The sequence below is a fragment of the Haemaphysalis longicornis genome, unplaced genomic scaffold, assembly GCF_048455015.1.
Source record: "Haemaphysalis longicornis isolate Haplotype H1 unplaced genomic scaffold, Haemaphysalis longicornis Haplotype H1 scaffold_9, whole genome shotgun sequence".
Lineage (NCBI taxonomy): Eukaryota > Metazoa > Arthropoda > Arachnida > Ixodida > Ixodidae > Haemaphysalis > Haemaphysalis longicornis.
Genome location: NW_027526460.1, coordinates 161,940,606 through 161,964,311, shown reverse-complemented (window position 1 = coordinate 161,964,311; position 23,706 = coordinate 161,940,606). Strand labels below are relative to the sequence as shown.

The following is a 23,706-nucleotide window of genomic DNA, read 5'->3' as shown; positions in this document are numbered from 1 at the left end:
GGTTTCGTGCAACGCTCACAGAAAAAGCAGCAGGAAGTGAGTCTTCTCGGCATCGTGTTGATTCGTTGGTCGGTGGCGATATTTTCTGCCAAGTGCTGAGAATCTTTTAAGAAACTCCGATCAGCCGATGCAATTCTAATTACTTTTTAGTGGTGGTGCGGTGGCGTGCTGTACGGCGCCAGGGTCACAAGATGATTAAGAAAAGAACCACCGGGGAATCCCGAGGAGTATGCAGGAAAGTGGCATTCAACAAGACTAAACAATATCAATCGACACCATGGCGCCGGGCATCCTGGCGCCGGGATTCCCCTGCGTATTTGGGATTCCCGGCATATCCTTTTCATATAATTAATGTGTGGTACGCCGTTGGAAGAAAAGCTCTTGCTTGAGGGGTTTCAGACGAAGCATGCTTTAAGGCGCATTTTTTGAACAACCAAAAATATACACGTAAACACAGAGTTAAGGGTCCTGAGTTGCGCACCCACGCAATAACGCCCCCACATCTTTTGTTATGGGTGATTACTTGCTGGTGGCCTCTCAGCCCATGGAAGAGTGCATAAAGAGACTGCTGTGGGTCCATCCTACATACCCACTAATCTCTCAGCCAGCCTGAGGGGCTGCTTCAGTGCTCGATTGTTCTGCACTACTTTAGATTTCTCGATATTAACCTTAACTTGACATTTATCTTGGCCTGTGCAGCTTCTGGACTGTTGTTTGTAGGTCCTCCCGAAACTAAATGAACAAGGTGATGTCGAGTAGCTGAAATATCCGCATTTACTCGCATCCTTCACTTCTTTCGCCCGTGCTTCCAGAACACCAGTGGCAAAACTAATCCCTTCGGGGCTTGATAATGAGACGACTTTGATAAGGGGACCCGTGGCATTTTTCCCGCAAAGGTTTTCTCTCAGACAGTTGTTACAGTTCTGACAGCAGGGATACGTTGACTCGTCCCTGCCTGCTTCACTTTAGAGCACATCGCCATCTGCTAATGTTTTATAACCACGTTCTTGCGTATGACATAGTGCTGGCTTAAATACGTATATCGATTCCGTGAAACTGTACAGCAATCGCTGCGAATCTCTTGAGTAGACCACAGCAAATGTTTCATAAGAGGCTGCTCTGCGCACTGCAATGTAACACGTTCTAACAGTGCAAGTTGAAGCACGGACTATCCTCGCTGCATGGCGCGGCCGGCGGCACGTAATGGTATTGAGACATGACTGTCTAGCCCAGGAAAGCCCAGAACTGTAGACTTTCAAGGGGCCATGAAGACAAAATGCAAGTTTGGTTTATTAAAAAGATTGCCTTTTTAGATTCATGCTGACACCACTTTTAACGTAAACTTCGCTCAGATAAGCTATATATTAGGAAAAATAGTCAGCCCGTGACACCATATAAGTAAAGCTCTGCTTGCTTCTCGGCAAAGGTCCCTTCAAGTCGCAAGCGACTACCTGCCAAGGACGCTTACTGTCAAATGGCTTCATAATTCCAGGCGGCTTCCCACCGTGCGCCCTCACCGTTTGACAGACATGGCAGGATCGGAAACAGCGAAAATGTCTCGCTTCGTCCCGGGCCAGGTCAGGGAGCGACTCAGTTTACCAAAACCTTGGAGCCGCCTAAATGCCCGGCGAATGGTTCGTCATGAGCTTAGCGCAGCAGTGCGCAACTCAGACTTAGGGGGTTACCACATTGAATGGTTCAATTGCCGCATCAGCGGTGGCTACGTAGTTAAGCACGAGTCCTTCACCGTCCAGCAGCAATGAGTCCCCCGGGGCGTCGGCGACACACGCTGACTTCAGCCCCCCTCCCGCGCCTGCTACGAGACAAGTAGCATCTCGGCGCACGCCCGCAGCAGGACAAGCTACGTCTCGGCGTCTAAAAAAATCAAATTAAAAAAAAAGCATTCTCTACTATTTTTACACGAAAACGGAGGCCGCAGACGCGGCCGCGGAGACGCCAGCGCCATCTCTCGCCCCCGCCGCGGATCCTCCCGCGGCAAAGTGCGAGGAGGTGGCGCCGCTCGTCGGCACCCCAGCACAGAAAGAACTGAAACTAAAGCGTGGCAAACTGTTCGCATGGCGACGCAGTGAAACATCCCCCTCGCGAGGGGCACGATCAAATGCAGAGCATTTCCGGGGGCGCACGACGTTAAGTAGTTTGCGTTACGTTAATGTTGTTGCACTTGTGGCAACTGCTGACGAGAGAGCGCTCGTCAGCAGTAATTTCAATGAGTCAACCATATAAGGCGCGTTCGTAGCGTTGTCATGAAGTGCCCGTGGACGAGGAAGAAGAGGAGACCGAGCGCACAGCTGCGACGAGTGCGTGCAGAAAAATCGAACCAGGGGACGCCTGTGACGCGCTGGGCTTGAGAGCGCGGCCCTGTGACCGTTTCTGGGAAGACCCGGAGCGCAGCCGCTGCTGTTGCCGAGAGCCGTCCGCCGCTGATCCCGACAACCCGTGGGCTGGCCGTGCCTGGAGCTGGTGACGCGCTGGGCGAGAGAGCGCGGGTCCGGACTCACCTGGAGGTGGAACCCTCCGCTCACACCCGCTGCTACGCCCTCGAGCCGTGACTCATCGGAAAGGTCGACGATGCCTGCCCGACGTCCCGCGCCTGGTTACGACGGGGCCTAGAACCAGTCATCGAGCCAGCCTCGCCGTGACGTCCTCGTCGACTCCGCACGCTCGGGACTTCAACACCTCGATGGGCTTGGACAAAACCCCGTAGGACGTTTGTTTTCTTTATTGCGGACATTTTGCCGTTAGCCTCTTGCCTTTCGTAACGCTTGTATCTTTCGTCTCGCGTAGTTGCTTTCGTGCCCTAACTTCTGCTTCTTTCATGTCATGCATAAAGCAACGTTACTTGCGCACGCACTGGCTACTGACTCGTGACTTTCACGCCAATCCTGGGCCCATTCATTACAAGCGTCACATTCTGTATCGGCTTTGTGGCGCAGTGGGTAGAGCACCATGTACATTGCGTTCCGCCCGCAGGGTCGAGGGATCGAAACCTCGCGCCGGATAGTATTTTCTTTTATATAGTGTAGGGGGAGGGGTGCGGACAGCGACGGTGCGGACTACGACGGGACAACGCGGGTGACATCGTGAGTTACTGAAATGCTCTGCATTTAAAAAAGGTGGGCCATGAATGCGGCGTTCATTCATGGTGAACGTACCGTTATGTTCGCCGGGTGCGATACGAGTCACGTTGCCCGGAATTATTTAGCGCCGCATGCATGGGAGACTTCGGGGGTGGTTGGCTGCCTCGGCCACAGCGACGGTGGCGACCGCTGTCGGCGCCCGCAGGCGCCAAAAGCGGGCCCTGTGAATCACGCCATGCCCTTCGAGGGGTGTGACGCCGGGAATGTGTCTCCGGTCAAAAGGTCATTTGCGCATGTGTCACAAAATCGCTCGACGAAAGTAGTGAAGATTTGCTTTAAAAGAAAACATCTATGTTAGCAGTGTGGTAACAAATGGCGGGAAGAAAGCGTGTCTTCCGGAACGTGTCGGTGATAAGCGACAAAGCCGGTCAGCTGACTGGAACAATCGGGGTCAGGCGAGGAAAGTCGGCCGCTATGGTCGGTTATCGTGGACACGACGAAAACCTACCGGGCGACTTTGGTTGTACTGGAGAAATGGGATGCGAGACAGAGAGAGAGAGAAAGAGGAGCACGCACTATCGCGGCAGCCTTGGGTATCTGGACTGGCTTCAGAATTTTAAACGCGCATCGTCATGCTCAGCCCTTATGAAATCCTCGTTCCAATCGAACTTCAATCGCAAGGTGAATACGGACGCCCTTGTGAGCCAACTGAACCCTATCAGAGTGAGATTCAGGCGAAATCTCAATGCCGTCATTACTGAATTGCTGAATTTCGTGCCACGACCCTTTACTTCGTTGGAATCGATTCGGGGCAGAAAAAAGTTAAAAAACGTTGGTCGCGTGACTTGTTTTTGCTTCGCCTGATTTTGTAGTAAGTGATCTCATATTGAGATGGAATCGAATGTGCGAGGATACATCTCGGAGAAAACCCTAGGCAAGGATGACCAGTAGAAAAGCTTTGGAACATGAATACTTCGGGTGCTAGGATTCTCAGCTCAGCGCTAATGTTCCCGATAGTAAGGGTGTTCCTTTGGAAACGTAGGGGCTCTTGTAAAATTTATTATGAGTAGGAACGGCTCGTAATGTTTTTTGTGGCTAGCATATAGAAACTGTGCAATATCAGTTGTATTCTTCATTTTTTCCCAGAACTTTCTGCATCCAAATCTTTATTTGCCTTCTCACTTATGATAGTTACGGTCCTTGTACTTGCGGAAACTATCAGTAATTATAATGGAAGTTCTAAGCATAACAAAAACTCCCACCTCCCCTCGCGGGAACCCCTGTGTAGATGCGACGCATAGTGGGTTCACGCTGCAGCGTTGGACAGCGGAGGAACGGCGCTGGAACGATGGAGCAGCGCGGTGCAGGCACCGCGTTTTATGGCGCGCATAACGGTGAGGGGACGCGCCGGCGCCAGTGCGTCTGCCGCGGCTATGACGCAACACAATCCAACACAATCCACTTTAATCCAATCCAATCGAAATCCAATCCAAGCCAAGCCAAGCCAAGCCAATCCAATCCAATCCAATCCAATCCAATGCCCCTCGCGAGAGAGTGTTAGCTATCGGAGAGGAGAAGGGGGGAGCGGCGGAGAGCGCAGCTGGCGCCGCGAGGAGAATGGGGGATGGGCGGACGCCGATAACGCCAACAACGCCGGATGGATGCAGGGAAGAGGCGAGTGAATGAGATGCCTTCGCATCTAAAAAGAAACGTAATTCCTAAACTCAATACGGCTCGTGAGTCTTCACGCAGACCGACTTTGCCGTGAACTAAGGCAGAGTTTCTTAGGGGAACTCGGTAAACGCGGTTAATCTTTCCACAAACATAGCCCTACAAACTTTCCCATAAGTGATAACATACAAAATGATGTTTATTATTAGTAGTTGCGGTACATAAAGTTTTTGCATTTCATTCAGTTAATCCTTAAGGCTGTAGGCGGTATACCGGAAAGTGGGTTCACAATAAAGACGCAAAAATATGATGTACACATTTTTCCCATTTTTGATCGACATAAACCATAAAATGGCCCAGTTGCACACAGCGCAGATGTAAATAAGCTAGTTGTTTCCGGATGGAAATAGCTGCCGTGATGTCGCAGCAACGAGTATGTGTTTCTATCTGGGCCCTCACTGGTTCAGCACAAGTTGTTGCACTTTCTTCTCGGAAGCCGTCACCCCAAGTTGCGCAGTTTTATCACGAATATGGACCAAACCACTGAATATCCGTTCTCATTCCGTTTGGATAAGTGCGAACATTCTATTGTACGAAAAATGCACGCATGCAAGTCGTACATATGGTTAACCAGCGAACCTGTAATGTGCCGCCGGTGTTTTTGTATGACGCGTCTCCTACCCATTTCGATGTAACGTGCTGCAGGTGTTTTCCATCGCCACGTTGAAACTGCTCCTCCCTCGCAACGCTACGACAGGGAGTCTTTTTCGTTCCCTCCGGTGCTCTGCTCCCACTTACCTGTGTCGGTAGATGCGCTAGCGTAGTTACGTCATCTAAAAACCCAGCCAGTCTCTCTTCCCTCACTTATAATGCCTCTCAAACCTGTTTTTTGCGCATGCGCGTCGGGTTGCGCCGTACGAACTTTCTGCGTACACGGCACCGGTGGGTTTGCCTTTTGCCTAGCCGCAAAGAGTTCTGCTTTAATAGCGTGGTGCGCGGACAGTGATAGGGTTTTAGAATGGCCAAGGTACTTGCACGTCAAGAACCTTGAGAACGTAGGAGTTCAAAAGAGGGCTGTGGCGGCATCGTGGCGAGCATATAGGACTTTATCAGGCGAATAACAAAGCGACGTCATTTTCCAGGAACCGGGGCGATGGGAGAACTTGTGCACAGGACAAAGACAAAGCCTCGCCATGTCGGGCCCGCTCTTCGACAGTATATTCTCTCTGGGCCACCCACAGGTATTCATTGTGAATTTGGAATATAATGCCTTTAGAGTTGAAGGGGACCTTTACGAGGATGATGTTCCACCTGGGCGAATAAAGGAGTTGAGGGCGACACCGAAGACGAATTTGAGCGCCGACGACCGACCGATTCTCACCTTCCAATGCACCTGTGGCGGAAAGCACGGCTATGACGGCACAGGTCAGTGGCGGCCCGTTGCTATTACGGTGGAAAATGTGTTTTGCAGTTTAACAACGTGGTGTGCACTTTTAAGTATCAGAGGCCGAGTTTGCGCTATGCGCTGCTCAACGGTTGCTTGTATAAACGCTCCCTGGACAATCCCCCAAGAACTTTAGTCTGCTTATGTTTCCTGAAGGCTCGTGTTCGTGTATCCCTCGTGTTTGCGTATCTTTCTTCGCGTGGGTTTCGGCGTCTTGTGACGCGAACTAATGCGACAGGCTGGCCACCGTTCATGCGGTGACTTCCGCACATAGTCAAAGCTCTCCTCAGCGCGCACCTGTTCTACTCACGTGGCATCGCTTGCACCTGTCACGCGGCACCCACTAGTCTGATCCTCGTTATATTCTGACAGAGGGCCGGGTAGTAGTTGAAGTTCCGACCAAAGCCACTTCAGGTAGAGGCGATGGGTGCACCCATTTCTGGGACAGTCACCAATCTGACGATGGAGGCAATCGAGGTGCCTGCGCTTGCCTCTTTTGCACCGCAACGTAGAACGTTCCTACGCTTGCAAAAGAAAAGAGTGCTAGAGTCGCTCCACATACAAAAGACAAAGCATGCGCTTAATCGGAACGCTGGAAATCTAGCCCGAGACTACGCAAGATGCCTGAGCAGCGCAGTTATTCGCACCTAAGGCGCTGTTCCTATTTGTGACCAAGGCTGCCGTGTGGGAGCCATAATGTAAATATTCTAACTCTATTATAAATTTTTGGTCGGCGCGCTTGCCTCTTATTCCTTAAAATGCATCCCTATCAAACGGGCTTCCGTGATATCCTTGACTTCAACCTAAAGTTTGCAGCAATAGGCCATTATTGTCGTGCTGAAAAATGGCAAGGCGGGAGTGTCTGAAGGATGCCGCTGCTAGGCGCTTAACGATAGAGCAGCTCTTTTTGCATGCGCCGGCCCTGAAGTATACTGAGATTTGTTTTCAATGCTGTATATGCTCAACTGAGTATGCGCATCTGAGGAGTGTACGTCGGGAATAGACTAGAATGTATCGCGACATTAATCTGCAAATGATTCCATCCAAATTATTGACGGGAAAGGTTCCGCGCCTCGTTCTTAAAGAAGCCATGAAGACAAAATACAAGTTGAATTTATTAGAAATATTAGAAATACTGCTTAGTCCCAATAACAATGATACCAATATCATCGCAATCTTCGAACAATTAACGGAGATATAAAAGATAACGTGTGAAGCAGTCGCGACCCCCTAGCCAATTTCCCGCAACTTTTCTATGATGTCACGGAACCTTGTTTGTGCGATTGGCGGCCGCCTAACTGACCTGTCGCGACGTCACATGACTGGACGTCTGTAATGGGGCCTCCAGTTGAATTTGACCGCATCACTTGAAAGCTAACGTGCAGTTAACGCACTGAAAATTGTTTTATTGTTGGCCCGTATGACGTCATTCTTGCTCATAACACATCACGGTGGCGAAAAATTTGAAAGTCTTTAAATACTTCTTAATTTTTTCGCTAAAAAAACATCATTTGGGCCTGTAATGAAGCTCAGTGAGATACTGAATCCTAGTTCTTTCAAATTACACGAAGTTGTATTTCCTCTTCATGGCTCCTTTAAGTTCTCTGGCAGGCACTTTATTAACCATCTGCACAGTCCTGGCTGTCCACAATACCTGCGAATAGAACGACACTTTTAATGTTTGAAGCATTCCTTGACTACGTACCAAGGATTTGACACCGCGACGGGTGATTCCTGCCAGATAGGCTACTGCTATCGGTCAGGCCAAGTTCAATCAATGTCCTGCTCTTCACTCACGTGAAGATCGGGGGCGTGAAAATAATGTCCCCGCCAAACGTCATAAGGCACATGAAGGTTTATCCTCTTACTTAAGAATGAAGATCATTGATAACGAAACGCTGTGTCCTTCACGCCATATGGTGTCTTTCAGCAACCGTCAGCGCAAACTTTGCATTAGTGCGTCAGAAAGTTTCTCGGAAAAAGTTAATGGGGCACACAATCCATTTTTGGGGACTGCACATCGTATGTCTCATAAAGAAGCCACCATTTTATATGGAGCGTAACCACGAGAAATTTCAAAATAAATAACCGGGAATTGTTTTAATTTCGCAATAAACTTCCTCAAGTCTGAAACTCCCATGGTAGCGTTTTGAAGTGAAACTACTCCACGTTTACAAATACAACCATAGGTTTCAACGCGTCATTCAGAAACAGCAAAAAAAAAGGGTTTGAAAGACTGCACTTTACTATTCTTTTATCTGGGGAAAATTTTTAAATGCATCTTTTACCTCGCGTGCACCTAAAAGTGTTTCCGCTGGGCTTACTGCCATGGTTGCTAGCATTTGTTTTGGCAGCGTGCTTATGGGTGGCAGCTCTAAAATTTCTGCTTTCAAGCGTTCTATTGCCCTATAAGGAAATCCTTTCAGTTGAAGGTGTTCTGAGTGATGCCCATTTATTTCGGATAGAGAACCTATACTCCACAATAATTGGTTATCTGTCCCTCTAAATCCCTGCTACTTGCTTTCTGCAATTTATTTGCTATCACAGCTGCAGCCTTCGAGCTTCGCGGCGCCATCAACACAAACGACTTGCTCACGGGGTTCGACAACGCTCCTCTGGTGGACGCCAAGTCTGACGTGGTGAAAGGATCGCTGACGCCGCGGCCCGCTTTCACAATACAGGAGGCCGAAGTGGCCGTGCCCGACGCTCTACTGAAGGAGGCCGTCATTGCCGGGAAAGACGTGACAGAACTCCACTCCTCCATTCGCAGAAAATCATCCAAGAACATTTATTCAATGGTACTTGCACCGACCAAAATTGGTTTTGTTTCTATTCCCTTATTTGAAGTGCATTTCTATTAGCACCTCTGTTTCTGCCCAAACTGGATATATTGTTTATATTTACAGAAATCTTATTTTGTGGAATTTGCCCATAGTTGGCCTTGCGCCGAAAAACACCAGTCATTATATCATCATCGTCATCATTTGGTATTGCCCGACTGAATAAATGTCTGAGAGATTCATCAATCCCCTGTCCGAGCTGCTGCAGCTAGAGACGTTAAATTTAGGGAGCACATTCCGAGCAAGCTGTATACATAGTGGCGCACTAAGGTTTGAATTTAGGAGAGTTTCCGCTGGAAGAAGTAAACAAGACTCAAACGTGTTTTCAAAAGTTTTTGATTATCTCTCTGCCAGCTAAGATATCGATGTGGTTTTCTTCCGCCAAATGTTAACCCATTCAAATGTTACCCATACAAATAACAAAGTATGGACTTTGGTGTTAGCCTGGTGTTTTTACGGATTCTTCAGTATACGTCCGGAATATACCGATTAATTTTTACTTACAAATGTCAGCCATACAAAAGCTCAAAACTCACAACAGGCAAAAAGGCAATGGACAAATCTAAGAAAGGCGACAGGACGAGCGCTTGGCCTTCTTTCTCTTTTTCTACAGTATTTTCGCGTTGTTAGTGAGCTAGGAATCCTCACCAAGTAGCGCCCAGTTGTCAGTTCCATCGGCATGCTGGAATATGTTTAAGATTTCACCTTAAGACGTTTTTAAAACAGCCAACAGAACTATTTGCAATTACACCCCTAACTTAGCAGAAAGGTATAGAAGGTTATACCAACGTCCAGCCAAGCTTCCAGCACTCTAGAGACTTGAAATTTCCAAGCACAAAATGGCAGATTTTTTTTTATATTACGCTCCTAAGTGACCGAAAAGGCTAGACTTTCCTGCATACATTTCTCATCTCCCTGGCAGGCTAAAGATACCTGGCTGCCCTTTTCTAATATATTTCACTTACTAAATGTCCGAAACATAGTTTCAAGTTTCCTTTGGGCGAATCCAAATGTGGGAGGAATTGAGTGTTTTTACGGACTTCAAAATTCGTTTGGTTTCATTGATTGTGGGGTTTAACGCGCCGACACAACGCAGGCGATGAGGCGCGCCGTAGTGGAGGGCTCCGGATTAATTTTGACCACCTGGGGATCTTCATCGTGCGCCGAAATCTCGTACACACGGGAGTTTTTGCTTTTCGCGCTCCATCAGAAAAGCGGCCGCCGCGGCCGGGAATCGAACCCGCGACCTCGTGCTCAGCAGCGCAACGCCTTAGCCACTGAGCCACCGCGGCGAGTCAAAATTCGTTTGGTCTGTTGATACATTCAATAGACTTTCGTTTACAAATATTAGCCGTACCAGTGCTCAAAAACAAAATTCGTAGTTTTGTTTACACCTGAGCGGGGGGATTTGTCGAAATTACACTCTAAAGAAATAAAACTGGCTAGGATGTGGATTTAGGGCCGAGCCTTAAGTGCTGCCCCTTGAGGCTTGAAATTTCGGAAGCATATGATCATTATGGCGTTGTATCTCAGAGGTGCCACATTGATTGAATCCAGGCCTCCTTGGCATTGGAAAACGGCTATCAGGCTTTTACGAGAAATTCACTATCTCGCAGTCCCGTTCGGATACAATAATCTTTTTTGCTGATACAGGGAACCTGTACAAATGCTTAAAACCTATTCTACAATGTTTTCTCTAATAAAACCTCTAATGGTGCTAACCCGAATTGGACTTGAAATTTTCAAAGCACAAATGAACATTATGGCGTCGGATCTCAAAGATGCTCATTGTTTGAATCCAGGCCTCCTTTGTAGTGGAAAAAGGTTATGTTTTCATCAGAAATTTATAATCTCGCAGGCCTCTTCGGATGCCCAAAACGTTTTTGCTGATATAGGGAACCGGTAAACATGTTTAAACCCTCTTTTACAATTTTTCCTCAAATGAAACCCCCAATCTTGCTACCTTGAATGGAATCAAGTCACAGATATTTACGGTTTGGTCAATATGTGTTCAGCCCGTCAAAATATCTAGTTGACGGTTTGCTTGCAAACGCTACCCATGCCAATGACCAAAGAGCAGTTTCACAATGTTGTCAACAGAAACATGTAAAGAGGCGAGCAGAGTTCATAAGAAAAAAGCGTTTCTAGGGAAGTGAATCAGGCCAATTTGGTATAACAAAGACCAGCCGAAAGTGGAGTACCCAGAAACTCGAAATTACGGAGTACATTCCTATCAATAAAGGCCTGAAAGCCTAATAACGTTTCGTTCTGTTAGATATTACACCCTAAACGTGTGAAAGGGCTAAAATGCTTTTGCTGAAAGTTTTTAATTATCCTTCAAGACCGTTCAGATATGAAACTACCGTTCGTTTATAAAACTCACGAATGTCCAGAACACAATTTTAGGGTTGGTCTCAAAACAACAGCTGAGTAATTAAAGCTGGATTCGGGGCCGGATTAGCCGCTTTTACGAGTACGAGTTCCTTAACATGTGTTAGACACGTGGATGTAATAACGAACTTGGACATTGCGGGCACTAGAGCTAGCATGCATGCATGTTGGCACGTACTGGAAATGCTCGTTTGCGAGTGACTTTAGGCTTTACTTAAGATTTACGAATAGCAGAAATGACGTTGAAGAACAACCCTCCGCGGTGGCTCAGTGGCTAAGGCGTTGTGCTGCGGAGCGCAGACGGCGCGGGTGCAATTCCCGGCCCCGGCGGCCGCTTTTCTGATGGAGGCGAAAAGCAAAGAGGCCTGTGTGTACGATATTTCTTCGCACGCTAAGGGTCCCCATGTGGTCACAATAAATCCAGAGCCCTCCACTATGGCGCCCCTCATCGCGTGCATTTCGTCGGTGCGTTACAACCAACAATCACTCAATCAAAATCAACGTTGAATAACGGTCTTAACCAAGAAGTGCTCTAGCTGCTAGAACAACCCACTCGCACGCGATTTGGTGATGATGGCGCGGGCTGGGAAGCGCTCCGTCGTCGTCCTCTTGGCTGCGGAATCTCGCATCAAAAGTTCATTCACATGCGTGTTGTGTTTGTGATCTTCGACCCCTCGCGTTACAAGAACACGTGACAATATGCCTTGGTCACCGCGAAACATATCGATATTTATTCCCATGTTTTAGCCGACATATAGGTCATTGCTGAAGATCAAAGTTTCAGGTGGCGAAGTTGTTTAACTGCCTCTAGTGTAAGCGGAATCAACAAATGCACCCTGTTTATGCACACTATACTAAAGCCAATGGTATTAAAAATTATGACACTATGCAATGATGAGTCTTTCTGGCCACTCAAGTAGGTCTCATTTAGAGCATTTTTGTCATTAAGCGGGGCTAAATAAATCTGTTGTTCTTGTAACGCGCATGCATACAATGTAGCATGAATTTGTGCTTATAAATCGTTGTTGTATGCACGTCTACGAATGTGGTTATACTGCTTTGTGATTATATTGCTTTGTGCTAGGCCTCAGGGTGCGTGCACATTTTTCTTGTCATCGACTTTGCAGTACCTACGTACTAATTCATTGTGCGATTCATAAACTTTATTGACTGAATCTTTGGCCATTTAATGACCTCGTTGACTGAATGAAGTGGTTGATGTTGCTTTGGCTTTTGTCCAATATTGTGTGAGTGCGAACCTTGTGCTAGGAATCCGACTCAATTGTCTTTGACCACGTAGTTATGTCTGTTGCCATTATTTCTGTGCAACTGAGTAAATCAGTTCCTGTGAATTGAAATAACCACAAATCGACGCTTCACCATTGATATCAACTGCACAAGGAAACTTTGCAGACGAATTGACTTTGAAGCAATTGTTTTAGAAAACACTTGCTGTTTCGAGGGAATGAACACGAACGTCAAACGTATGATGGTGCAAGACTTTTTTTCCTATTTTATCTTGCAGCTGTCCAACATTGCGACCGTCACTGTGCAAATGCCACCCGACACCAAGCTGCCGACGTCCACGAATCCTCCACTGACTTCATCGACATCCAAGAAAACAGAGACTAAACTCACGCTGAAGAAAACTCCTCCACCGCCACCAGCAACCCCCACGAGAAGAGGGACTATATCCACGCAGGAGAAAGAAGACAGCGATGACCAGAACGGAAAAGGTGGGGGAGGGAAGGGGAGTGGTGATACTGAGGAGGACTAGTCAGACAGCGTGACTTACGCGGTCGTCTTTGCCATTGTTGTGGTATTCGCACTGACTCTTTTTTTAGGCGTGGCGCTGTGCATGTCGACACGAGAAGAGGAGACGCCATTATCTTGAGATTTGCGTTATCTAGCACGGTGTGCGTGTGCGTTTGTTTAGTTTTCAACACGGCTAGCAACTCTTTTGCCACCTGGTCAGTATGCTACAATGAATGGATTAAACATTTATTTCCTTCAGAGACTGGCTTGGACCTGGCCCTTACCGATCCGAGGCGGCAGTTCTCCTTAGTTTTGCAAGCCTCTGGCGGTGGCTTTTGTCTTGACGCGGTTTACCAGATTCTTCTGTCTCTCCGAATAATCGTAGACACGCAGAGCCCCACACTTTTCACCGGTATCGTGTTCACCGGTTATACAAATACCCTGGCACTTGAAATTCTTCAGCTTCCAATGAATGTCGAAGTTGTGTCGTATTTTCTGAACACCCCTTCCGGGGTTCAGAAAACTATTGATAACATTTTGTTAATTTAATATTTCAACATTTGTCGCCTACAAACTCACATACACGCGAGTAATCATTTACCTCATTTCCCCGCGCAATTCCCGTATCTCCATCCTTACTGCCACATACCCGACATGTTTCCGCACATGATCCTGGACTTTCTTGCGAGGACCGCCACCCAGACCCACCGTAGGATAAAGACTCTTTACACATTAACGCGAGTTTTCTGGCGAGTTGATACTACATTCAATTTTTGCTTACAGCGTAATTAACAAGTGTAAGGATGAAGACTGGCTACACGGACAAGCGCTCACTTCCAACTAATAATTTATTTCGGAAAACACAAATTTAAGTATTCACACATCCGCCGGGAGACGCTAACAAAGCCTGGAAACCAGATGGCCCTGAACTTAATGAACATAACCACCGTATCTATACAAACACAGCAGACACGAAAGGCGCGATTTAGCGGACACCCTCGCTAGGGAACACCCTCGCTATGGAATATATAACTCCGTGACAACTCTTACTGCCGCACCACAAGGTAATGCATCTGCTTTAAAAGAACAGATTCCAGGCGCTCCTATAGGCATGACGGTTTTTGCGGTTGTGCGGGAAGCAAGGGAAATGAAAAATCCCGGGTCATCTCCATTAACGTGAAGCCTGGGGAGGAGCAAGCCATGTAGTGTATGAGTGTATTATTGGCGCCTTGGCGTTTTTACCCACCGGGATGAAACCGTAACGTTGACTGCTGGGGAGGAGCGAAGGATGCAGTGTAGCAGTGTATTCTTGGCGACATGGTGTTTTTGCTCACGGGAATGAAACCGTTGGGGGCATACAAGTATACAGCTTTGCTGTAATTCTCGTTTCTTTGAAGCACGAAGAGGTCTATCGCGAAGCGTTGGAAGACGACTGTCCCGGTGGGTTCTTTTAGTACGCGCACGTTCTATTACGAGGCGTTGTAAAACGAGTGTCCAGGTGTTTTAGTACCGTGACTACAGGATACTAGGACGACATGAGACGATGGCGAAATGATACGCCGACAGCCCGAGCCCCTATGGGACTTGGCCCCTAAAAAGTTTTCTGAGGAATTTGGGGGGCTCATAGCAGCTGCGCAATCGTGGAAGCAGTGTCAAAAGGCATTCAGTATCTAAGACGATATCCTTTCGTTGGGAGTACATTTTCTTTGCGGTTCATCCCCACAGGTGAGAAACAACGAATAGTGTTTGTCTGACCCCCCCCCCCCCTCCCCTCCTTCTCCAATGCCCTGGGAACATTTGGCGAACTTCTGGACGCTGAGAGGCAATACCAGTGATGCCGAGCCCCTGTTCACATGCTATGTCCACCGGTGGCGATGGGTTGAAAGGGGCCATGAAGCAAAATACAAGTTTGGTTCAATATGAAGGCGGTTTTGCACCGACAACGATATCAATTTTTTCGCAAACTTCAAACAAATATTTTATATAAAAAAAACTGGTGACTCTTCGGGCACTTTCCGGCAATTTTTCTATGATATCAAATATTCTTGTTTGTGCGATTAGCGGCCGCCGACTCAAGCCAACGCCACAAAAAAGTCACTGTAAGAATATAAGAGGGGCGTACTATATTACTGTTTGATCGTGCTACTCGAATACTAGCGTTACGTTTACGTACTGATGACCTATTTCATGTCGCTCATAAGAAGTCCCTTCCGTCCACATTACGTCACAATGGTGCGAACATCGCGCGATGTTTTTTTTTTAATATTACTAGTCGTTTTTGGTTAAAAACGTTCTACGAAGATAGAATGTAGCTGAGTAAGCCGCAACTATGCCGTTCTTTAGAGGAGATGCTTCTGCTCTTGCGTCCTAGATTCCCTGGAGTTTTCAGCGATCTACGTGGGCTACTGCGTCGCAAAATTAACGCGCCGCTTCACTAGACAGACTCGCACTGGAACCTTACGATGCCTCACGGACTGTCCCAGAATGATAAAGCGGTTCTTCACCGTGTGCGGCTAAATGTCCCTTGCCAAAGTTATTTCTCTTCAAGATGGAACATGCCGCTTCCCCCTCTGCACTCCTTCTGGCGTGCCTAATTACTTGAAGCACGTATCATATAAATGTGCTTGGTATACAGCAGCTGGGACGTCTAAGGGACACGTTACGTCCTAGGTGTAACTCAAAACGAGAATCTCGAGCGACAAAAGCTTTATCAACTTTCCTGCGAAGTACACATCTTGATCAGACTATTAAATGGACCTTGCAACACTTTCTATAAGTGCTTTCACTCTTTCCTTCCCGTTCATCGGAAAGCGTTCATTGCTGCAACTGAAGAAAAACCGGCCAACAGCCGCTACAAGGCCTTAGTGACGTAATTCAAACCGTCGAAAAACGTCGAGACCGGGAAAGAAAGAAAAATGTTTTGAGTTATCTGATGGGCACAAGTTATCTGATGGGCATAGAGCTGTAATTGTTGGCTCAGGTACTAAGCCAAGTATTGGGCTAAGTACTGGGCCCTGTTTAATGATTACGTTCTCTAGACGTTTAAGATTTTAAAAAAAGTTGAAGAAAGTGTATCAGAGTCTCAAGGGTACTCGCTCTGGTCGAGAGGGATGCCTCGCAGAGCCGTGATATCCCTGTAAATGTTCAATCTGACCATGAGGCAACTATTGGTATTTCTTTCGGAGATCGAGAGCGTTAATCATACGATACATGTAGACGACATCACCATCTTGTGTGCCGGAGTCAGCGAAGGGTCGGAGGAATTGAGTCTACTGGAGGCGGTAGACAGAACCGAAACTTTTCTCGAGAGCACAGGGCTAAGGAGACGACGAAAAAGTCTCAGCTACTTCTCTACAGACCGGTTTGAAAAGGCCCCAGGCCCAAGGGGTGGAAGCCGCTAAGAGGGGTCAAAATCAAGCTTCGCACCAAGAGTGGTGCCGACTTCTAGGGTAGACACTCTAAGATTCCTCAGAATATCCATGGAACCTAACGGAGTTAACATTGCCACACTCCGTAAAATCACAACGAAGACGGAGTGCATGATCTGCCTGTTATCTAGAAGCTCCAATAAGAGGGGAGGTCTGAAGGAGGATAACGTTCTCAGACTCTTCCACACATTCCACACGAGCCACATGGTCTACGTGGCTGCAATGCACACGTGGTACGCCTCCAAAATGAACAAATTGGAAACTCTAATCCATAGGAGCACCAAGAAAGTGTTGCGAGTTCCGGAAAATGCCAGCACAGAACGTTTTCTCCAGCTGGGTGCACATGGCACACCCGAAGAAATCATTGACGCCCAGGAAAAGGCTAAGTATCACGCCTTTCTAGCGCACCCGTAAGGAGGGAGACCCTCGCGTTCTGCGGAGTCGGCCCCACCGTAGTTGAGGAACGTAAATGTGCTATGTCGGACAACCTAACAGACAACATCATGGTTGCTCCTTTTCCTAAAAACGTACACCCGCAACACAATGCCGCTAGACGCAGAGCACGGGCTGTGGTACTGATCGGGACGATTAAGGACTCCCCTCACACGGTCAGCATCGTGGATGCGGCTCACTATGGGCGCACATCTAACTTCGTCGCAATGGTAGTCAATCTCGAAAGCCATGTCACTTGCGCAGTCACCATCAGAGGCTCCACCCCGGCTAGGGGGAGCATGCAGCGACCTCTATGCTTCTGCTAGACGAAGAGAGAACTCAAACCTTCACTTATTCGAGGGTGGTGGTCACGGCATTTGCCTCTGCTCCGTCGCCGAAGAATCATATAGACTCCTCCACGGTAGAGTACTCCATCCACATATTATCCCGTGGTGTTCAGGACATCTCGACTCCCAGCTCGATTCTCTCGCCAACCTGAACGACATCGCACACGTTCAAGTGCACGCATTAACCCACCGCGCGGAGGCGAATGCGAGTCGAGGTTTTCTTGATCCTAGGCTTCTCGAGTTCCCAGATATTCTTTACACCTTTGATGAGGTAACTAGGCACTACTACCTTGACAGGAGAGTCTACTCTCCCCTCCGCCCACGTTTAACTAAACAGACCACAGGCTATCAGACTGCGCATGCTTCAGACAGTATCCTATCAAAACTTGGCTTTACTACGCTCCATATATCCAGACGGGTTTAGATTGGACTGCCGGAGATGTGGACAGAGAAGCAATTTAGAACACATGCGCTGGGGATGCACCTCGTTACACAGAGGCCCGAACAGCTGCCCCGAAGGAAAGTGGAGCTCTGCGATACGAAGCTCCGAGCCTTCTCGTCAGCTATGGGCTCTCCAGAAAGCCCATGATGCAGCGGTGAAGCTTCACCTTTCCGTCCCAACGTGGGAGCGCCCCGGGGCTTCATCCACCTGTTCCACCTGTAATCCTTACGTATCGTAAATGGAGATAATTGGTCGAACAGAAATTCGATACTAGAACGGAAGAAAAATATAAAAAAATTATGGAGAATGGCGAACCTTATAACGCCCTGCCCTTCGACGATAATGCAGATTTCTCGGAAGTACCATCTGTGATCGTTATAGTAGCATAAATGGAGATAATTGGTGGAACGAAGTTTTGAAAAGCCAAAAAAAGAAGGGAAACAAAAAAAATTACCCGAAATTGCGAACCCTGCAATGCCCTGCCTTTCCACGATAAGGCAGATTTTGCGGAACCTGTAATCCCAATAATAGCGTAAATGAATATAGTTGTTCTAACAAAATTTTGAAAAATTCGAAATCAGAAAATATAAAAATATTTCGCACAATATTGCCGATGTCGCGAAAGTTCCACCTGTAGTCGTTATAATAGCTCAAATGGAGATAATTAGTCGAACAATCTAGTGGGAAAATGAAAAATAGAAAAATATAAAAACTTTCAATATGTGGGCCCTGCATTTCCACAATATTGCAAATTTCGTAAATTTCGCGGAAGTTCTACCTGTAATCGTTATAGTAGCGTAAGTAGAGATAATTGGTTGAACAAAATTTTGAGACTCGAAAATAAGTAAAATATTAAAAAAATTACTGAAAATGGCTAACATAATAAGGCCTTGCATTTCCACAATAATGCAGATTTCGCGGATGTTCCACCTGTAATCGTTGTGATAGCGTAAATAAACACAATTCTTGTGACAGGATATAGAAAAAAACCATAAAAATCGACTGTACAGAAGTCCCACTCACGACAAGCGGCATTGGAATACTACGCATTAGTAAACAATTCTCGGAATTCCTGCAGATTTTAATAGCCCTTCATTAGACGTTAATAGTCCTTCATTATTCGGTGGTATAAATAAGAAGCCAGTAGTAATCACATTCCTGCACAAAATGTCACAGGCGTACAAAAAAAGGTTAGTTTGAGCTACGATGTGAAGGTCCTTTTTTATTCTACAAACAAGGTTGGCAGGGTGAGTTCTTTGGTTGAGAGGAAGGTGTCCGGAGACCATTACGGCGGCACGAATGTGTGCAGTGTGAAACATGAGACAAGGTTTGCTGAGTGCAATGTTGGCGATGTGTATGTGCTTTCCCTTTCATGCTGCAAGGAGCACGTTGCAAAAACCTGCACGTGCGTAAAAGTGAGCCTTAGATATTATGAATTGACCTTAAACGCAGCTGCTGTAGTCCCATCCCGCGACGCATTGCAGCTCGTGGCGGTACCGGCATGGTTGCAGGCCGATTTTAAGGGGCAAAGACCATTAGCGGCTGGGGCTGTTGGCATCTCCTGAGGTCTTCGTTGTCGTAAGAATCGTCGTAATCGTCATGTCATGTCGTCACGGCGCTAAAACATCGGGAAACTCGCTTAAGCCTCGTGCTAGAACGTAACGCGTTCTGAAAAAACACCGGGATACGCGTTAACGCCTCGCGCTAGAGAGCTTCGCCTTTCAAAGACGAGAGACTTTTGCGGTAAACCTGCATACCTCTACCTCCCTACGGTTTCATCTCCGTAGGCAAAAACACCAAATGCACCAAGAATACACTTATACACTGCGTGCTACGCCCCTCCCCAGGTTTAACGTTACTGGACGTGGCCCGGGATTTCTTGCGACAAAAAATTTGCTTCAGCATGCGCACCAAATGAGTGGGAGATAGCCAAAGGGTTCCAGATAAGCCAGAGAGGTGACAATTGTTTCAATCAGGCTGATATCTCCTTATGCGTGAAAGAGATTGCCTGTATTGGCAGCTAGTCAGTCGCACACTTTGCGGAAGTTGTATTTGTTTTTATTTGGGTTGCCATTATCTCATTGTGACGCATGCGTTGTCTGGTCACTGGGAGGCAATGTGTCCTTCGTTTCTCCTGATTAAGCTTCTGTTGACAGGAAGCCTCGTTCTGTGTTTCTATTTGTCCTGCGTTTTCAGCGTCGCGCTTTTTTAACGTTTCTTGAGTTTCTTTTCCAATGCCGCTGCTTCTTGCCAGCAAGACGTTTGGTTTTCTTTGTAGGGCCCAATCAACCGTATGAGCCTGACCTTCCCTTCGCCACTTACGGTTTTTGCGGCCGCAGGTTTGGGTTACGTAAAAATACTAAGGAGAAAGCCTTAAAAGCCCAGTTTTGCCTAAAAAGCGGCGTCGTTGTTGCTGTTGTAGTCCGTAGAAAATGACCGCCGCTGTAAAAAGTACATGAATAAAAACACGTGTGCGATCCCATTGAATCTGTAAGCAGGTCTCCACAGAGGCAGTCCAATGACCTCCCAACTTTTGTAGCGGGAACTACACCAGCCGAGGTTGAGCAGTTTCGCGTGGCTCCTGGAGAGCTGTGCTGCGCATGCGCGAGGAGCAGTGACGTCACACCGCGCTCAGCACGTTGCTGGCTGCCCGGCGCGCCCAGCTTCTACGCCGACTTTTGTTCCGCACGTTGCGGCCCGGTCCACTTGATAATCATGCGAGAGGTGGCTGGGTGTGCATCAGATGGCTCGTGCATCGCGGCAACACCGGCATGCGCCTGTGGAATCAGCTTAGCTCTGGGGCGATTGGTGACGCTGTGCCGGACCCGATTGATCCATGACCATGTGTCACATAATGCGTATTGAAGCAGCAGCAAGCACGGTAATCAAGCTAATCCTAGGCAACGAGTAAAGCTACGAATAACCCGCTGAACCTTAGCTCGCCCTACGTATACCCCGCCATAGCCTAGCTAAGCCACTGGTAATTCTTTTTATTGGCAACTGTGCTGTGGCCGCTTTTTATTTACCTGTTTCTGACGTCGCGCCCAACACAACACAGCCAAACAATATTTACAGTTTGAACATGTTAATACACCGTAAACACAACCAAAGAATATTTACCGATGAAACATGATTATAGGGTGTGGTAACCAATTTAGGTGTGGTAGCCAATTTGGGAGCCACTCAGGAACGGGGTCTTTTGCACCCTGCACTTGAACAAACTTGCTTACGCTATATCGGAAGCACTTTCGTGTCGGCCTCGCGTCCGCATCATTGTGGAAGCAGGCCATGAGGCAACTCCAAATACTTTGGAGGCCAATTAACATTACCACATTAAAGGGTACATTTTCCTCATTTTCTACAGGCAGACTCCTTATGCTATATTGGTGTACTTTCAACTCTTTAGGGATCGTTCTCTGGACGATGTCCCAAAGGAAAACCGCCACGCAGCGAAGAAATACGTGCTCGATGGTATCAGTCTATTTAAAAATATAGAACTCTAATCCCCACCGCACACACAGCCCCCTTTCATCATCATGGGCTAACAGACACTGTACCTGCGTGTATACTTCATTCCAGGGGGTACTTCCATACGCTTCACTCGCTTGAAGACATTTAGGTGCCGGCAAACCGAACATAATTATCTGTACAAAGGTACTGGAGAGATAACATTGCAGACATCCCTTTACAGTAAAAGCTCGTTAATTCAAAAGTCAATTGGAATTTCCCGATAATTCGAAATAAGTGGCGTGGTACAGCCACGTATTAAAAAAGCTGATTAATTCGACCGACAATTCAGTCCACCGCGGATAATTCGAACAGCGCGCCCCGTAACTATCTTGCAGTCGCTCTCAAAAGATGGCACTGGGTTGATTAAAAACTCGATTCGAACGCCAATTCAGTCCGCCGCGGATAATTCGAACTGCGCGCCGCCATAACGATGTTGCAGTCGCTGTCGAAAGATAGTGCTGGGTGGATGAAAATCGCGAATGGTTTACGTCACTGCGCCTACGGTGACGCTAACACTGACACCGGTGAACTTCTGGAGGAGGAGGAGGATAAACATCTTTATTGTGTAATAAATTTGTATGGCGTCTTCAGGAGGTGGAGTCCTGTTCTCGTTCATGCGCGTGCATTGGTCGGGGATACGGACGTCGGCGACTACGTCAATGTAGACAACTGCGCCGCTGACTGCGGGCCCGCCACAGATGAAATTATAGCCCAAGTCTTCGGCGAAGACGAACCTGCTATGGACGATGACGACACGAGTGAAGAGGATGAATCGCCGGTACGACCTTCATTTTCAACAGAAGGACGCGGTCACGCCCGGCTGTTCTTCATTTTCGAGAATGGGAAAGAAGACAATTTCCAGCACGTTAGAGGTCTCGAAGGTCGACCAATGGTGATCGCTTTCACAAAGATAGAGAAGAGAAAAATAACCGTTTTGTTTTGTCGCCTGAGCTACAATGGCCGAGGTTGAGGAGTTTCGCGTGGCTCCTGGAGAGCCGTGCTCCGCATGCGCGAGGAGCAGTGCCGCCTCACGGCGCACAGCTGGCGCGCCGGAGCCGCCTCCGCCGCGACCGGATGGGATTTTATTGGGTTGAATTGGATTGGAAATCGTTTAAGGTAATCATAATAATCCGGTAATCCTAGACAACCAGAAAACCTCAGAGTAACCAGCTGCACCTCAGCTCACGCTACGTATATCCTGGCATAGCTAAGCCACTGCTAATTTTTTAAAATAAAAGTAGCACCTCGAGGTGCTCCCAATTACTTTTTCGTCGAATGTTGCTCATTTTTATTCCCTTTCGTTACATATAATTTCGGTTAATCTAAACTCGTTAGATGCCCCCGTGAATTTCGAATTAACGAGCTTTTACTGTACAATTTTTTTCTTCAAAGCTTCAATATATATATACGACACAAGAGGGCGCTGTGGGTGCAGCCTTGAAGTATAGAACGACGAACATCGATGGGTGCCCCCAACTACTTGTTTAAGATCAGACGAGCAGTGCAATTCCAACATGCAACGCCACGCCCTCTTTAATGGCATTACCGACGTTAACAGGTTCAAGTATCGAAGACAGAATCTGGTGGCACACGCAGTCAAACGCGTTTTTCAGGTCAAGCTGTATACCCGAGGCTTCGGTGTTCATGGCCTCAGCGCACTCCTGCACAGATATCGCCTTTTGTGTGTATATCAATATGCTGCGGCTCTAACTGTGCATGTTTGATTTTGATAAGGGCCGACTATTCAATCAATACCTGGTTGAAGCCTGATTGAAAGAACCTTCATAAATATTGAGTAATCCGCACTGCTTAGAGGAATTCGCCGGCAGGACTTCACATTCTTTGGCTTTTCAATTTCCTTTGTTTTGGAGATTACGACTCTATGAGGCGCAGCGGATGACGGAGGCAGGGCTTTGATGTTATAGACTTCATTGTACATTGTGAAAAGAACTAAGGATAGCTCGTATCTAAATATTCTCTAAAAGGCTCAGCTGAGTCCATCTGGTCCGGACGACTTGCCTGAGTTTAGGCTCCGCGCGCTGATATGGTGGCGACACCGGCGCCTGAACAACTAGAGCCACCTACGGCCACTGGCGTCATTTGTCGGATGTTGTCGGCGTCTCTTGCCCGCAGCCCGGGACTTCCCGCGCTACACTGTGATAAATGATTGCTCAAACCAGCACGCTCGTATTCACGGTTTTAGATAGGTAGGCTATAAGAAAACCTCAAACCATGGTTGCCAGATACCAACCGCAAACGATGTTTACTGCGTCCGGGAGGAGCAAGCGAGCCCAACGAAGCCGTACCATGTTTCAAGCAGTGGCGTTGGCCCCATGACAGGCGTGTCC

At 47.5% G+C, this 23,706-nt stretch overlaps 1 protein-coding gene across 1 annotated transcript; it reads left to right on the top strand.

The window, feature by feature from the left end:
* The first annotated feature begins 5,962 nt into the window (after nt 1–5,962).
* Nucleotides 5,963–13,448, top strand: LOC144153534 (uncharacterized). The gene is made up of 3 exons (XM_077685161.1): nt 5,963–6,194; nt 8,761–9,011; nt 12,970–13,448. Exons 1-3 carry the CDS (start codon nt 5,963–5,965, stop codon nt 13,219–13,221), a joined length of 735 nt encoding a protein of 244 aa, XP_077541287.1. The 3' UTR covers nt 13,222–13,448.
* Nucleotides 13,449–23,706: the final 10,258 nt, after the last annotated feature.

Coding starts and splice junctions, on each gene's coding strand:
- LOC144153534 (XM_077685161.1), top strand. CDS start 5,963: ATGTCGGGCCCGCTCTTCGACAGTATATTCTCTCTGGGCCACCCACAG. Junction 6,195..8,760: donor GCACGGCTATGACGGCACAG/GTCAGTGGCGGC, acceptor TTGCTATCACAG/CTGCAGCCTTCGAGCTTCGC. Junction 9,012..12,969: donor CCAAGAACATTTATTCAATG/GTACTTGCACCG, acceptor TTTATCTTGCAG/CTGTCCAACATTGCGACCGT.